The sequence below is a fragment of the Squalius cephalus genome (assembly GCF_949319135.1).
Source record: "Squalius cephalus genome assembly, chromosome: 6".
NCBI lineage: Eukaryota > Metazoa > Chordata > Actinopteri > Cypriniformes > Leuciscidae > Squalius > Squalius cephalus.
In genome coordinates, this window is record NC_137127.1 from 23,692,574 (window position 1) to 23,710,342 (window position 17,769).

General features: G+C 35.8%; 1 protein-coding gene across 1 annotated transcript in view; it reads right to left on the bottom strand.

Moving 5' to 3' along the window:
* Positions 1 to 17,769, bottom strand: part of iqck (IQ motif containing K) — a gene marked incomplete at its 3' end in the record, with an annotated part of 156,105 nt that overhangs the window by 46,583 nt on the left and 91,753 nt on the right. Inside the window, exon 7 of the mRNA XM_079873561.1 lies at positions 44 to 158. Coding sequence (XP_079729687.1) covers positions 44 to 158 — 115 coding nt within the window. The remainder of the gene's footprint in view (positions 1 to 43; positions 159 to 17,769) is intronic.

Consider the following 17,769-nt stretch of genomic DNA (forward strand, 5'->3'; position numbering starts at 1 on the left):
GTGTAAGGATTGTCAGAGAGAGCATGATGAGTGTGTGTTTCACCTCTGTTCTCCTGGCGTACCCAGAAGTCTTGAACCGTTTTGTTGATGTCACAGTTCTCTTCCCGCAGTTCTCTCTGCCACTGCCTCAACTCTTGCACATCTGGACGCACACGCACCTGAAAAAACAAATGCCATGTTGACATAATTCAGTATTCAGTAGGGGTGTAATGATCCCCTCATGTCACGATTCGATACATATCACGATACTGAACTCACAATGCAATATTATTGCAATACTCCAAGACATATGATAAAAGATTAACAAAAAATGTACTGTTGATTAAAATGCTAAATTTGGTTTTACATTGTGTGTGTAAATGAATAGGCTTGGACTTGGTGCTGGAAACCCAAAGCACAGGACAATAGAGACACCAGAATAACACTATGCATTATTCTGAAACTGAAAACACATAATTATTTTAGGTGAATATGCTTGATCTCTGTCACTGACTAGATATATTTAAAATAATGTAGGCCATTTTTTACTGGTAACATCAGACATTTGGCATTATCAGAACCCACAAATATTCCCCCATTGCATTATTATACATTGTATTCAACATTATATGTAGTAGTTTAATGTAGGACTGACACTAAAGCTACTGACACTAGTACTGACACTAAATAATTTTTACGATACACAATACAACATTGTCACTATCCACAATACATATTGTTGCATTTATGTATTGCGATATACAGTTGTGGTCAGAATTAATGGCACCCCTGGTAAATATGATAAAAAATGGCTGAAAAAATTAATCTGCATTGTTTATCCTTTTGATCTCTCATTCAAAAAATTCATTTTTCACCTTTCATTGAAGCTAAAGAATTGAAAGTGGGGGGTAAATCACATTATAAAATAAATGCTTTTCTCCAAAACATGCTGGCCATAATTATTGGCTCCCTGTTATTAAATACTTTTTGCAACCTCCTTTTGCCAAGATAACAGATCTGAGTTTTCTTCTATAATGCCTGATGAGTTTGGAGAATAACTGACAAGAGATCAGAGACCATTCCTCCATACAGAATCTCTCCAGATCCTTCAGATTCACAAGTTCATGTTGGTGCTTCTTCTGTTCAGTTCACCCTACTCATTTTCTATAGGGTTCCGTTTAGGGGCCTGGGACGGTTGTGGCAGAAGCTTCATTTTGTGCTCAGTTACCCATTTTTGTGTTGATTTTGATGTTTGTTTTGGACCGTTGTCCTAATGGAAGATCCAACCACGGCCCATTATAAGATTTCTAGCAGAGACAGTCAGGTTTTGATTTTTTTATCTGTTGGTATTTGCTAGAATCCATAATACCATGTATTTGAACAAGATGTCCAGGACCTCCAGCAAAAAAAAATAGGCCCACAACATTAAAGATCCAGCAGTATATTTAACCGTAGGCATGGGGTACTTTTTATCCCTGTTTGCATCAAACACATCTGGTGGGTTTGCTGCCAAAAAGCCCTTTTTTTGTTTCATCTGACCATAGAATCTGGTCCCTTTTGAAGTTCCAGTCATGTCTGACAACTGAATATGCTGGAGTTTATTTTTGGAGGAGCGAGGAGGATTTTTCTTGAAACCCTCCCAAACAACATGTGGTTGTGTAGGGGTTGTTTGAGAATATTTTTTTTTTAGGCTTTCTGACCCCCAAGACTCAAGTAATCTCTGCAATTCTCCATCTGTGATCCTTGGAGAGTCTTTGGCCACTCAAACTTTCCTCCTCACCGTGCATTAAGACAATATAGACACACGTCCTCTTCCTGGCAGATTCGTAACATCTTTAGTTGATTGGAACTTCTTAATTATTGCCCTGATGGTCAAAATGGGGATTTTCAATTCTTTAGCTATTTTCTTACAGCCACTTTCTATTTTGTGATGCTCAACAATATTTTGATGCACATCAGAACGGGAAGCAGACACACTCTGTCAGTTCAAAGCTAGACTAAAAACACATCTCTTTGACCTAGCATACACATAACACATTATAGACTTCTATAATTCAATGTTAGACTGCATAGATTAGGTCAGCCGGAACCGGGAACACTTCCCATAAATGCACTCGTTACATCATAAGAAGAATGGCGTCTACGCTAATATTAGTCTCTCTGTTTATCCCGAGGTTTACCGCAGTCTGCCGGATCTAGGCTGTATCCAGATCTGATGAAGGACCTGCGCCTGGACGCGACAACAGCGCAGTCCTGAAATGTCAACTAGTCTCTCCCCTGTGAAGACCTCCCTCCACTCCCTTTACCTCTCTACAGATAAAGCGTTGTCGGGATAGTTCCGGTTTGCGTGCCTACGCGGAAGCGATTAAAATTCTGTATTATAAATTTTAAAGGGGTCATATAATGGTACATGCACTTTTACAAGTTGATTATACTGAAATGTGTGTTGGCAGTGCCTGTACACAACAATCATAAAATGCTAAAAATCCATCCAGTGTTTTTTTTTTAATCTTCTTATATGTTTTCCCCTGTCTCAAATCAAGCCGTTCGATTTTGTGACGTCACAAAATCGATGCCCCTCCCACGATTGTATGATTGACAGCAGCGTTTCAAATAAGACCCGCCCTCGCTCGTGAGCGAGCTGTCTGTCATCATAGTGCAGTGTTGATATGCTGGAGCAGAATGGCGTCTAATCGATTGTGGTGTTCTGTTCTTGGGTGTAATAAGGAACACAGCAGTCATTTTGATGTTCCTAAATCCGAACCACTGAAGACGCAGTGGTTGAGTTTTGTTTTTGAAGGGAATATGCCCAAAGCATTAACGCGGGGATTCTCTTGCGGGGATTCTCCACGATCAACGTCCATGCTTCCATGTTTGCGCAAATCATTTCAAACAAGGGTCAGTAAAGCTGGTTTTGCTAAGAAGCTGCTCCTGAAAAAAAGGATCGGTACCAACGTGTTCCTGCTGAACCCCCAGAAGACGTGAGTGTAACGTTTTATTAACCTTTATATTAATATTTATATTAATCTTTGCAAATCGCTTACAAGCTTCAAGATGAAAGCTTCTAAGGTTTACACTCAGGGTACATTACGGCATGTTTTCTATGTACGACATTTTCAATATAATTCATAATCCCACGTTTATAATGAACAACGCGTTATGGTTATTGTGTTATTAAAACTGTGTACGGTGTACGCACAGAACAGAGGGGCGGCGTGAGCAAAGCTCATTATCATTTAACTGATTACAAAACAAGTACATATTTATTCTCTGGAAGTCGGGCTAAATAAGCAAGCACTGTTGTTGTATTCCTAGCATGGGCTAGACCTGCAATCACTACACAGATATTAAATACAGACATTGTCTATAATCATAAATACCAGGATATGTAGGCCTACACTAATTTTTTATAAAACTATGATTTCCAATTCATTTTATAATAAACAAAGATAGATGGTAAAAAAAAAAAAAAAAAAAAAATTAAGACCCATAATAATTCATCTAAACACTAAGTCTCTACTGAATTCATCCTTCAGTTTACAGTCACAGAGCATGTACCATCTTAATTGTATAACATCTTATACCTTTTTTATTCTTTTCAAAAACAGAAATAAAATAAAACAAATTCACATCATCATTTCAATCACTATTTTCCCACTAAAATACAGAATTGTTCCCAATTGTTACTTCACTGTTAATCATACTCAATGCCGTATTTCCCACATAACACTTCAAATAAACAAATAAATAAATATATAAAAATTAAGAGAAAAATCAAACACACACCATTTCACACACACAATCTGTCTATACAGGCGTGAATATCTCCCCCTTTAGTAATGGCCTAGCTATAGTACACAAAGTAAACCATTCAAAAAGTATAACTTGACTAGTCATGGGCCAAAAAAACAACAAAACAACAACAGTCACAAAACCATAATCTATTTGATACACAAAAATAAAGTTAGGGAAAACAGTGATCAGTTGCACAGGACAAATATAACTCTAAAAGGAAAAGACAATAGTGAATAAAACAAAGATACACAATATGTCAACCCATAATGCAAAACAAAACTACATTCTCATTAAAAACAAGTGTAATTGTTATACCTAAACAGATTTTAAAAAAAAAACCCACACATTTAAACCTTACATCACATCATAACATTACAGTTTCAAATAGTAACCACTGTCCATTTAGATTTATTTATTCTAATCAACAAAGTTAAAATATGCTATACTATCCCAGCATTACATAAACAAAATAGAAATAAATATCTTTGTTGCTTTTGGCTGATTTCAGCAGCCATACACTTCCTAAAACAGGAATACTAATTTACTTCGCTACAAAAGAGTCATTTGTCTTGATGCGTACAAAAGGTTTGCCACTGATCATTTGACACATTAAAACGATCTGCTTTAACAATAAATCATAAACACTTGCATGCAATATGCTGATCATTATGATCATTCAGCATCCACTGCATCATCAGCATGAGGGCCTTTAAAGCACATGTCTAAAAATCAAAGGCAACCAAATGATTACACACAGCTGGCATTATCCCGGACTGTTTGCATCAAAGACATTGTCACTATAAAGTCGCTGGCTTTTGGCCAACACATCAAAATGATCGCAAAACATTTTTGAATGTGAGCACTAAGAACACTCTGCTCATAAAGACATAACACTTATTAAAAGAGACTTACCTGAACTTAGTCTTCCAGCGACCAACAATCACCTGCACGCCAAGCAATGGAAGTGCACTAAGTTCACTCATAGGAAGTGGCGTATTTAAAGGCAAATCGCACTTTCTGCGGATACCCACAGCAGCGCCCCCTATTGACTTGGCTACAAGTCTTTTTATTTCAAAACACTAAACAAATTTGAGCCATACAGTCTCAGGCACATTGTAGGTTTAGGTCAATAGTAAATCAAACCTAAGGGTATGGCATCCAGGTATACACATGGCTAAAGTCACTAGTTACATAACTGGGCTTCGCTAGCCCAGATACACATAAGTCAAGCCACTAGATGTTAAGCCAATCAGTAAAGCAGGCCCAGGCACTCATAGTCTCTCTATCGACTGTGTGAGGATTATCTATATCTATTAAAGGTGCAGTAAAGTGATTTCTGAGAAACACTGTTGATATTCGAAATGGACACCCAAACAAACACACCCCTCCCTTTGGGGAGGGCTCCACCCCCAAAATAACTTGTTCCTGCGGGGATTTATGTGTGTCTATTTATGCAGCAGCAGCAAATCTTACATGTTCACAGCAGCATGTTTGTGTGTATCTATTAAGAGGGAACAACCGTTTATCCAACAACTGCATGCTTGGTGTCCCAGCTAACAGGGAACGTTCCCAGAACTTTCACTAACGTTCTTTAAAAGTTGTGTAAATGTTAGTACAAAACGTTATTAAAATAATGTTTTCGGAACGTTCATATAACATTATTAACGTTCTTGTAACGTTGAGAAAAAAAACGTTCTTAGAACAACGTTCTTGGAACGTCTTTATGACGTTATTTGTGATTGATGAAAGTTCTCATAACGTTGATATAAAACGTTCTTAGAACAAGGTTCTTGGAACGTCTTTTTGACGTTATTTGTGATTGATGAAAGTTCTCATAACGTTGATAGAAAACGTTCTTAGAACAAGGTTCTTGGAACGTCTTTTTGACGTTATTTGTGATTGATGAAAGTTCTCATAACGTTGATAGAAAACGTTCTTAGAACAAGGTTCTTGGAACGTCTTTATGACGTTATTTATGATTGATGAAAGTTCTCATAACGTTGATAGAAAACGTTCTTAGAACAAGTTTCTTGGAACGTCTTTATGACGTTATTTATGATTGATGAAAGTTCTCATAACGTTGATAGAAAACGTTCTTAGAACAAGGTTCTTGGAACGTCTTTATGACGTTATTTATGATTGATGAAAGTTCTCATAACGTTGATAGAAAACGTTCTTAGAACAAGTTTCTTGGAACGTCTTTATGACGTTATTTGTGATTGATGAATTTTCTCATCATAACGTTGATAGAAAACGTTCTTAGAACAAGGTTCTTGGAACATCTTTATGAGGTTATTTGTGATTGAAGAACTTTCTCATCATAACGTTGATAGAAAACGTTCTTAGAACAAGGTTCTTGGAACGTCTTTATGACGTTATTTGTGGTGGATTAACGTTGATAGAAAACGTTCTTAGAACAAGTTTCTTGGAACGTCTTTATGACGTTATTTGTTATTGATGAATGTTCTCATAACATTGATAGAAAACGTTCTTAGAACAATGTTCTTGGAACGTCTTTATGACGTTATTTGTGATGGATGAACGTTCTCATAACGTTGATAGAAAACGTTCTTAGAACAAGTTTCTTGGAACGTCTTTATGATGTTATTTGTGATTGATGAACGTTCTCATAACGTTTATAGAAAACGTTTTTAGAACAAGGTTCTTGGAACGTCTTTATGATGTTATTTGTGATTGATGAACTTTCTCATTATAACGTTGATAGAAAACGTTCTTAGAACAAGTTTCTTGGAACGTCTTTATGACGTTATTTGTGATTGATAAACGTTCTCATAACGTTGATAGAAAACGTTCTTAGAACAAAGTTTTTAGAACGTCCTTGTAATGTTATTTGTTCTTGACTGATGTTCTCATAACGTTGAGTGAAAACGTTCTTAGAACAACGATCATGGAACGTCCTTGTGATGTTCTCATAATGTTGAGTGAAAACGTTCTTATAACACCGTTCATGGAACGTCCTTGTGATGTTATTTGTACTTGACTGATATTCTCATACTATTGAGAGAAAAGATTCATAGAACAACATTCTCAGATACAAAAATATGTTCTTAGAATGTTTTTCTAACATTCCTATTAAGTTTCTGAATGTTTTCTGAACATTCCAAAACAACCGTTTTTTTTTTTTTAAGTATTAAAGTTTTCTCATTTTGGAAATGTTATGAAAACATAATTTTTTTAATGTTTTCTAAACGTTCAAAACATTCAGTTTTTAAAAAAAAATGTTTTAAGAACGTTTTGTCTAAACATTTATACATAACTTTTAAAGAATGTTAGTGAATGTTATGGGAACGCTCTCTTTTGGTTATAAAAAACTAAAACATGCAGGGAACGTTCTGGAAAGCTCTCTTTAAAATATACTGTAAAATAAAACCTAAAAATAACCTGCAGGGAGCGTTCTGTGAAGGTTTTCCTTGGGTTATAAAATAAAACCTAAAAATAACCTGCAGGGAACGTTCTCAATTAAAAAAACTGGACATTTTCAATGTTTAAAAAACATTCAGAAATAACTTTTTCCTAACTTAATGGGAATGTTAGCAAAACGTTCTGACAACTTATTTTTGTTAGCTGGATTAATGGTTAATGGTTGCCTGGAGACGCTGGATGTTTGGTGTAAAGATGGCATGGAATGGAGCGCATGCACAGAGTTGTGAGTGATAGAAAGACAATGAGAGAATTTAGTTCAGAATCAGATGAAATGCTGTTACCAAATGGAAATTCAAAGTTCTGACTGATTAGTGTAATGCATAAGAACCCAACAAACACAGAACTTCCCCCCTAATGTTCCCATATGGTTTCCATTTGGTTATTGTTTTGGGAACCAAATAAGAACGTTCTAGGAACGTTCTCTGTAGGTTCTTTTTTTATAACCTAAAGAGAACTTTCAAGATCTCTCCTAGCAGGTTATTTTTAGGTTTTATTTTACAGTATATTTTAAAGAGAGCTTGCAAGTTAGTTTTTTTATAACCTTAAGAGAGCGTTCCCATAACGTTCACTAACGTTCTTTAAAAGTTATGTATAAATGTTTAGACAAAACATTCTTAAAACATTTTTAAAAAAACTGGATGTTTTGATTTCCAAAATGATAAAACGTTCTTAATACTTAAAAAAAAAAAAAGGATGTTTGGAACGTTAAGAAAAAATTCATAAATAACGCTTTCATAAAATTTCCAAAATTATAGAATGGAATGTTCTTCTAACGTTCACATAAACAAAGAAAAAAACGTTCTTTAATACTTAAAAAAACCTGGATGTTTGGAACATTAAGAAAACATTCAGAAATAACATTTTCATAACTTAAAGGAGAAGTTCACTTTTAAAATGAAAATTCTGTCATCATATACTCACCCTCATGTTGTTTCAAAGCTGTATGAATTTCTTTCTTATGCTGAACAGAAAGGAAGATATCTAGAAGAATATCAGTAACCAGACAGTTTTTGGGTCCCAATGACTTCCATAGTAGGAAAAAAATATACTATGGAAGTCATTGGGACCCAAAAACTGTCTGGTTACTGATATTCTTCTAAATATCTTCCCTTCTGTTCAGCATAAGAAAGAAATTCATACAGCTTTGAAACAACATGAGGGTGAGTATATGATGACAGAATTTTCATTTTAAAAGTGAACTTCTCCTTTAATGGGAATGTTAGAAAAACATTCTAAGAACATATTTTTGTATCTGAGAATGTTGTTCTAAGAACGTTCTCAATAGTATGTTCTCAATAGTATCAAAAGTTCTAAGAACTCTTAATAGTATGAGAACATCAGTCAAGTACAAATAACATCACAAGCACGTTGTTATAAGAACGTTTTCACTCAACAGTATGAGAACATCAGTCAAGAACAAATAACATCACAAGGACGTTCTAAAAACTTCGTTCTAAGAACGTTTTCATTTAACATTATTAGAACATCACAAGGACGTTCCATGAACGTTGTTATAAGAACATTTTTACTTAACATTATGAGAACATCACAAGGACGTTCCATGATCGTTGTTCTAAGAACGTTTTCACTCAACATTATGAGAACATCAGTCAAGAACAAATAACATTACAAGCACGTTCCATGAACGTTGTTATGAGAACGTTTTCACTCAACGTTATGAGAACATCAGTCAAGAACAAATAACATTACAAGCACGTTCCATGAACGTTGTTATGAGAACGTTTTCACTCAACATTATGAGAACATCAGTCAAGAACAAATAACATCACAAGGACGTTCTAAAAACTTTGTTCTAAGACTTTGTTCTTTGTTCTATGAGAACTTTCATCAATCACAAATAACGTCAAAAAGACGTTCCAAGAACCTTGTTCTAAGAACGTTTTCTATCAACATTATGAGAACGTTCATCAATCACAAATAACGTCATAAAGACGTTCCAAGAAACTTGTTCTAAGAACGTTTTCTATCAACGTTATGAGAACTTTCATCAATCACAAATAACGTCAAAAAGACGTTCCAAGAACCTTGTTCTAAGAACGTTTTCTATCAACGTTATGAGAACGTTCATCAATCACAAATAACGTCAAAAAGACGTTCCAAGAACCTTGTTCTAAGAACGTTTTCTATCAACGTTATGAGAACGTTCATCAATCACAAATAATGTCATAAAGACGTTCCAAGAAACTTGTTCTAAGAACGTTTTCTATCAACGTTATGAGAACGTTCATCAATCACAAATAATGTCATAAAGATGTTCCAAGAACCTTGTTCTAAGAACGTTTTCTATCAACGTTATGAGAACGTTCATCAATCACAAATAATGTCATAAAGACGTTCCAAGAAACTTGTTCTAAGAACGTTTTCTATCAACGTTATGAGAACTAGGGATGTCCCGATCAGGTTTTTTTGCCCTCGAGTCCGAGTCCGAGTCATTTGATTTTGAGTATCTGCCGATACCGAGTCCCGATCCGATACTTAATACATAAAAAAAAAAAGAATAAAGAAGAGCGAAAAAACAGATCCAGGATGTTCCTTATTTTTTATTTAATTCACCTTATTTTAACATTAAACAATTCTGTTAACAAACAGAGCACTTCTGTGAGGTAGCTTGAACAATCAAGTGATAAATAAATTCTTCACTTTTGGACTTTAGTGCAACAGTAAATATAAAAAAGTCTAATATATAAACAAATAGCACCTCAACTTAAAGGACAATTCCGGTATTTAACACTTTGAGTCTATTTTGTAGTTTGTTTTGGATGAACAAGAGTGGTGGACAAAGAAATTTTGTCAATGGTTCCTGTCGCGACTTTTTGACTATTTTAGAATTGCCCATGACTGCATTTGAATGGGAGTCAATGGCCATGCACAAACATGTCCTTAAAACAACCCTTAACGTTCGTTTTCAAAACTGTGCTACTCACCGAGTGGTTAGTGGTGTTCGTTGATGATTAAAAACAAATATATCGGCGCAATGTATGATTTCAATCCGTTTATTTTTCTATAGTGGAACTATTTTTTCAGATACCTCACAACCGCGTATAAACTTCCGCTCTTCCGCAACTTCCGTTGCTCTGCTCACGCTAGCCTTCTGAGGCGAGCATAACTTTTTTTTTTTTTTTTTTAAGAATTATTATAGTTTTTACTAGTTTAATTCTTATCAGGAATTCGTAGGATTTCAGCGTTGAGGCGAGCATAGCTTCTGAGAGACAGGAAACCGAGCGAAAAGACCTAAAAGACTACAATCAAATGTAAACAGCATCCTTTCCTTTTCCGTTAGCGCAGTAATATCAACGAGCAATTAGTCCTCCAATGGAAATCAATGGATTTTACAAAATGCCAAATAAAACATGACAGAAACTGTATTTCGCTACGCTACTTGTTTTGGAACATCAACGAACACCACTAACCACTCGGTGAGTTGCACAGTTTTGAAAACGAACGTTAAGGGTTGTTTTAAGGACATGTTTGTGCATGGCCATTGACTCCCATTCAAATGCGGTCATGGGCAATTCTAAAATAGTCAAAAAGTCGCGACAGGAACCATTGACAAAATTTCTTTGTCCACCACTCTTGTTCATCCAAAACAAACTATAAAATAGACTCAAAGTGTTAAATACCGGAATTGTCCTTTAAAATCCCCGGCAGGCATGTGAACAAATAAAAAATAAAAGTGCTACAGTGTTTGCAAAGCCAGTAATGTGCTTTTAGGAACTGCACTCCTAACTCTTACACCGGTTTCACACTGCACTGTTAGCAGAGCGTGCAGTGCGTATTTTTTTCGCCGCCCATGTTAACAGATTAAACCAGGCTTTAGAGCATTCACACCGCGCGCAGAGGCGGCGCGGCAGTGCGTAGCAGAGCAGAGCAGGAGTGCCGCGATCGTTTCGGCGCCGAGTCTATTTTTGCTGCGCCGCTTTTGCTGAATTAAAGTGACAATACATTGATCATGGCCAAAATACACCGCAGTTTTATCCAAAAAGTGCATTGATGATATCTATTGTGTTTTAAACAGTCAATCAAATGACCAACAGCAATTTAAAAAGAAAACAAATGTCCAAAAACAAACTTGTTGCCATGACAATAAAAACAAAGATGAACAAAAAGTTATATGAAATTATTAATAAAATAAGCTTCTTGACAAGTCTTTATTCTTAAATGTATTTGAAAACGAAAAAAGCAATGCCAACTTATCCATTATAGAGTAGCCTACTCTGTCTGTAGCCTGCCCTACACAACCCGCGGTTCAGCCGCGCGTGACAAAAGCTGCCAGTGTGAAAGCAAAACGCGCGTATCCTGCCCCTGCCCTGCTCACCATATGAACTGCTCCTGCGCTGCTTACACTCTGCTAACGCGTGCAGTGTGAAACCGGCGTAACTCTGTGCCACCGCATAACTATAGATGTGTTAAAAAATAATGAGAATATATATACATATATATCCGAGTCCTGATCGGGAGGTAACGTCCGATTCCGATCGAGTCTGAAAACACGTGATCGGGCCCGATTTCCGATCACGTGATCGGATCGGGACATCCCTAATGAGAACGTTCATCAATCACAAATAACGTCAAAAAGACGTTCCAAGAACCTTGTTCTAAGAACGTTTTCTATCAACGTTATGAGAACGTTCATCAATCACAAATAATGTCATAAAGATGTTCCAAGAACCTTGTTCTAAGAACGTTTTCTATCAACGTTATGATGAGAAAATTCATCAATCACAAATAACGTCATAAAGACGTTCCAAGAAACTTGTTCTAAGAACGTTTTCTATCAACGTTATGAGAACTTTCATCAATCACAAATAACGTCAAAAAGACGTTCCAAGAACCTTGTTCTAAGAACGTTTTCTATCAACGTTATGAGAACTTTCATCAATCATAAATAACGTCATAAAGACGTTCCAAGAACCTTGTTCTAAGAACGTTTTCTATCAACGTTATGATGAGAAAGTTCTTCAATCACAAATAACGTCATAAAGATGTTCCAAGAACCTTGTTCTAAGAACGTTTTCTATCAACGTTATGAGAACGTTCATCAATCACAAATAACGTCAAAAAGACGTTCCAAGAACCTTGTTCTAAGAACGTTTTCTATCAACGTTATGAGAACGTTCATCAATCACAAATAACGTCATAAAGACGTTCCAAGAAACTTGTTCTAAGAACGTTTTCTATCAACGTTATGAGAACTTTCATCAATCATAAATAACGTCATAAAGACGTTCCAAGAACCTTGTTCTAAGAACGTTTTTTTCTCAACGTTACAAGAACGTTAATAATGTTATATGAACGTTCCGAAAACATTATTTTAATAACGTTTTGTACTAACATTTACACAACTTTTAAAGAACGTTAGTGAAAGTTCTGGGAACGTTCCCTGTTAGCTGGGTTTCTATTGTGTTGTTCTCCACATGTCTTGTAAGATTTGACTTGTCTAGTTGTATGTTTGAGTTTGTGTTCTTTTTCCTTTGTGGTGGGTTTGTATTTTTGGTTTAGAAAATGTAATTTTTCTTCTTTATGATTCCATTGTTTGGACTGTGTACTACCCAGAGACTCGTACAACATTTTGTGTACTACACAGTAAAATGTGAATCTTGAAGTAAAGTTTTTTCTGTTATTTTTGTAATTCAAATATTTAATTCACTTAGAAACTTTATACTCTGGAAAAATGTAAACACTCTGGACAACTGTGTCAACAGGTTTTGGTACTTAAAAATCCTGTTACTTTGAAATCCAGACCTGTAGCTGTAAGAAATTAATTGCTTACATTTTATGATAATATTATATTCATATAAATATAAATAAAAACAGGGCAGCACAGCGGCTCAGTGAGTAGCACTATCACCTCGCAGCAAGAAGGTCCCCGGTTCGAGTCCCAGCTGAGCCGGGAGTTAGCAGGTTCTCTGTGATAACCTTCAGGTAAGCTACAACAGTTCAAACCCATGCAGCATAGGTTAATTAGCGATACTCAAGTGTCTGTGAGTAAGCCTGGTGATGGATGGGCCAACCACATCAGGGTGATGTGAACATCCCCAAAACATTCAGAAATAACGTTTTAATAACATTTTCAAAATGAGTGAATGGAATGTTACTTTAACGTTCACATTAACCAAGAAAAAACGTTCTTAATGCATTAAAAAAAACTGGACGTTTCCAACGTTTAAAAAACATTCAGAAATAACGTTTTAATAACATTTTCAAAATGAGTGAATGGAATGTTACTTTAACGTTCACATTAACCAAGAAAAAAACGTTCTTAATACATTAAAAAAACTGGACGTTTCCAACGTTTACAAAACATTCAGAAATAACGTTTTAATAACATTTTCAAAATGAGTGAATGGAATGTTACTTTAACGTTCACATTAACCAAGAAAAAACGTTCTTAATACATTAAAAAAACTGGACGTTTCCAACGTTTAAAAAACATTCAGAAATAACGTTTTAATAACATTTTAAAAATGAGTGAATGGAATGTTACTTTAACGTTCACATTAACCAAGAAAAAACGTTCTTAATACATTAAAAAAACTGGACGTTTCCAACGTTTAAAAAACATTCAGAAATAACGTTTTAATAACATTTTCAAAATGAGTGAATGGAATGTTACTTTAACGTTCACATTAACCAAGAAAAAACGTTCTTAATACATTAAAAAAGCTGGACGTTTTCAATGTTTAAAAAACATTCCGAAATAACGTTTTCCTACCCTAATGGGAATGTTAGCAAAACGTTCTGACAACTTATTTTTGTTAGCTGGGGTCTTTAATAGGGCGGCAGTGGTTCAGCGGTTCATGTAGGTTGTCTACAAACCGAAAGGTTGGTGGTTCAATCCCCGGTTCCACTTGACCAAGTGTCGAGGTGTCCATGAGCCCAGCCTAACCCCTAACCCCAGCTGCTCCCGACGAGCTGGATGGCGCCTTGCATGGCTGACACCGCCGTCGTTGTATGTATGAGTGAGTGAATGGGTGAATGTGAGGCTATGTAAAGCGCTTTGGTGGCCATAGGTCTGTGAAAGCGCTATATAAATGCAGTCCATTTACCATTCCATTTTAAATATTGTCTCGGACAACAGGGGACTTTGAGTCAAAAAGGTTGAGGTCCATTGCTCTAGTGGAACCACAAACTGTGTTATTTGTGACATACATCCTCATACTCAGCTCAATACTCATCTCATAAATTAGACCAACTTGTTTACATAATCGATAGCCTGATTGTTGATTCAGGCTTCTATTATGTTCTTGTTTTCTATTCCCTCCTTGATTTTTTTTCTTGTTATTTAATTAGTGTTTGACCCATTCTTAATAAATATTGCTACAATTATTACACTGTTTGTCAAATACTTTACAAAAGATACTGGAAGCAACAGTTCAAAGGCACAATATGTAAGATTTTTGGATTCAAATATCCAAAACCACTAGAACAATGTTATATATTTAGTTTACTTGTGTACTTACATTATCCCAAATGTTTCCAACAATTTTTCAATCACACACTCAAATGTATTTTTTGTATGATTGTTTTGACAAAGTAAACAGCCCTGCGTTACTCCACAATTTTTATTCGTCAAATAAACTGACCTGTTTAAGTAATAATTCAGAACTTAAAGATTTTTATTAGAATTAAATAAAATAATCTGAATTTAAGTGATCAAACGTTCAAAACAAAAAAGTTCAAGTTCAGGGAAGGAGGCGAACAATAAACGTAACGTAAAATAACAAACAACAAAACGAAAGCGGCCGACTGTGGCTCTCCCATGAACATGATTTCTACCTGAATCCCATCAAGGGGGTCGCACACTGGACGAGAAGTACACCGCCGCGTCGCACAGTGCCACGTCTTTAAAATTAATTATTCTCTATGAGAGTACACACATCGGCGGCGCCATTCGGCGTCTGTCCGCGCGCCCAGCAACGGCTCAGGACCTTGTTCAAAATCCTGCCGCGCCACAGAGTGTCATTTACATAGTTTTAGATTAAATTTACATTATATTTGTCTCAAATCGTTGTTAATGTATATACTGACTTCACCCTGTGCTGCAATATACATTTAGTTTTACATTCATTCACAGAAATCAGCTGCTTGAATGAAAATTGCTGATGTTATCTGATTTTCAGGTGAGATTCTCAATTCATTCAGTTAACGGACGCTCTGAGGTAAAGTGTTCAGACTGCAGACTTAGCAACGATTGTATTAATTGTACAGTATAATCATAACATAGTACAGACATTATCTTAATTTCATAATGTCCTTAAACATAACAATATTGCTGGCCATAAACTGAGAAAGTGCGCGTCCGGTGTGCGATACTTCGAGTTGCCCTAGATGCGATGCAGCGCTGCGCATTTTGTCCAGTGTGCGACCCCCTTCAGAAAGCTTTCATTCGGCTGTGGAGGAGAAGATGATAATCCCATGATCCAACACTCATTCACTCATTCATCAAGCTACACCTTTATTATTGTTTAGAATAAACAACCTTTAGCGGTGAAACTTACATACTGTGCCTTTAAGAGAGATTTTAACATGCTTTCACATATTAACATGTAAGTGGTGCATAAAATATTTAATTGTAAAAACATTATTATAATTAAGCATGTAGCTTTTATGAGCTCATATTAATTAAGAGACTATAAATAGGTTTTTTTTGTCTTGTCTTTTCTTTGTTTCATCACTTTTGTGTCTCGCACAGAATTTGATTAAATGTCAGTTTATAACTAAGATGGTATTACACTTTGAAACATGATTGTTACAAAGTGAATTACACTTGAAAATTTGATGCATTGAGTTATGCTCATAAGTTTACATACCCCTTGCAGAATATGCATTAAGAGTGTACACTTTTTGAATTGGATGATGGGGTAAGTACTTATTTTGTCTTCGGGCAAACATCTTGTGAAGGGCAGTGCTAAATGAAAAAATATGATCTTCAAACAAAATAAGAAAAATGTACCCCCCTCCCCCAGCTCTTAATTCATTGTGCTGCCATCTTGAACATCAGTGAATGTTTTCACCTTTTTTAATAGTTGTGTTAGAGTCCCTGAATTGTCCTTAGCGTGAAAAGATGGATCTCAAAATCACAGTCACTGTCGAAAAGGAATTAAATATGCAGAAGATGCTAGAAAAGCAAAGAATATGTAAGACCTGGAGGATTTTTCTGAAGAACAGCTTGCAGTTCACTATCACAAAACATAAAAAGAGTCGTTGATCATCCAGATATTAAGATTCAAGGGTATGTATCACTTCTGCCACTAAAGATTGCTTTATTAATAATCTTCCTGATCAGTTTCATCATCTCAGCATCCCGGATAGCTTAGAAGAACTCGATATTGCAACAGAAACTTTTAACTCTCTCTTTTCCAGCACTTTAGACACAGTTGCTCCGTTGCGCTTAAAGAAGATTAAAGAAAATAGCCCAACGCCGTGGTACAACAAGCACACTCAGGCCCTTAAGAGAGCAGCCAGAAAAATGGAGCGCAACTGAAAGAAAACAAAACTAGAGGTATTTCGCATTTCATGGAAAGAGAGCTCGATTGCTTACAGACAGGCCTTAAAAGCTGCTAGATCTGCTTATTTTTCAAACCTATTAGAAGAAAATAAACATAATCCTAGGTATTTATTTGAAACGGTGGCTAAACTAACGAAAAAGAAAGCTTCAAGCACCGAAGTTTCCAAGCAACACAGCAGTAATGACTTTATGAACTTCTTCACTTATAAGATTGATAATATCAGGGAGAAAATTATAACTATGCAACCGTCTACTACAGTATCGCATCAGGCAGTGCATTGTAGTCTCCCGGAGGAAAAATTTGATTCGTTCGTTGCTATAGAAGAGGAAGAATTTACTAAACTCGTTAAATCATCTAAATCTACAACATGTATGTTAGACCCTATACCGACTAAGCTACTGAAAGAAATACTTCCAGAGGTCATAGATCCTCTTCTTAATATCATTAATTCATCTTTGTCTCTAGGATACGTACCAAAAACCTTTAAGCTGGCTATGATTAAACCGCTTGTTAAAAAACCGCAACTTGATCCTACAGAATTAGTCAATTACAGGCCGATCTCGAATCTACCTTTTCTGTCAAAGATACTAGAAAAGGCAGTATCTTCACAACTGTGTTCCTTTCTTGAAAGAAATGATATCTGCGAGGATTTTCAGTCAGGATTTAGACCGTACCATAGTACTGAGGCTGCTCTCGTTAGAGTCACAAATGATTTGCTCTTATCATCCGATCGTGGTTGTGTCTCTCTATTAGTGTTACTCGATCTTAGTGCTGCATTTGATACTATCGACCACAACATTCTTTTAAATAGACTCGAAAATGATGTTGGCATTAGTGGAATTGCACTAGCATGGTTTAAATCATACTTATCTGACTGTTATCAGTTTGTAGCAGTAAATGAAGAGATGTCTCATCGATCACAAGTTCAGTATGGCGTACCACAAGACTCAGTACTAGGACCGCTGCTTTTCACTCTGTACATGCTACCATTAGGAGATATCATTAGGAAACATGGAATTAG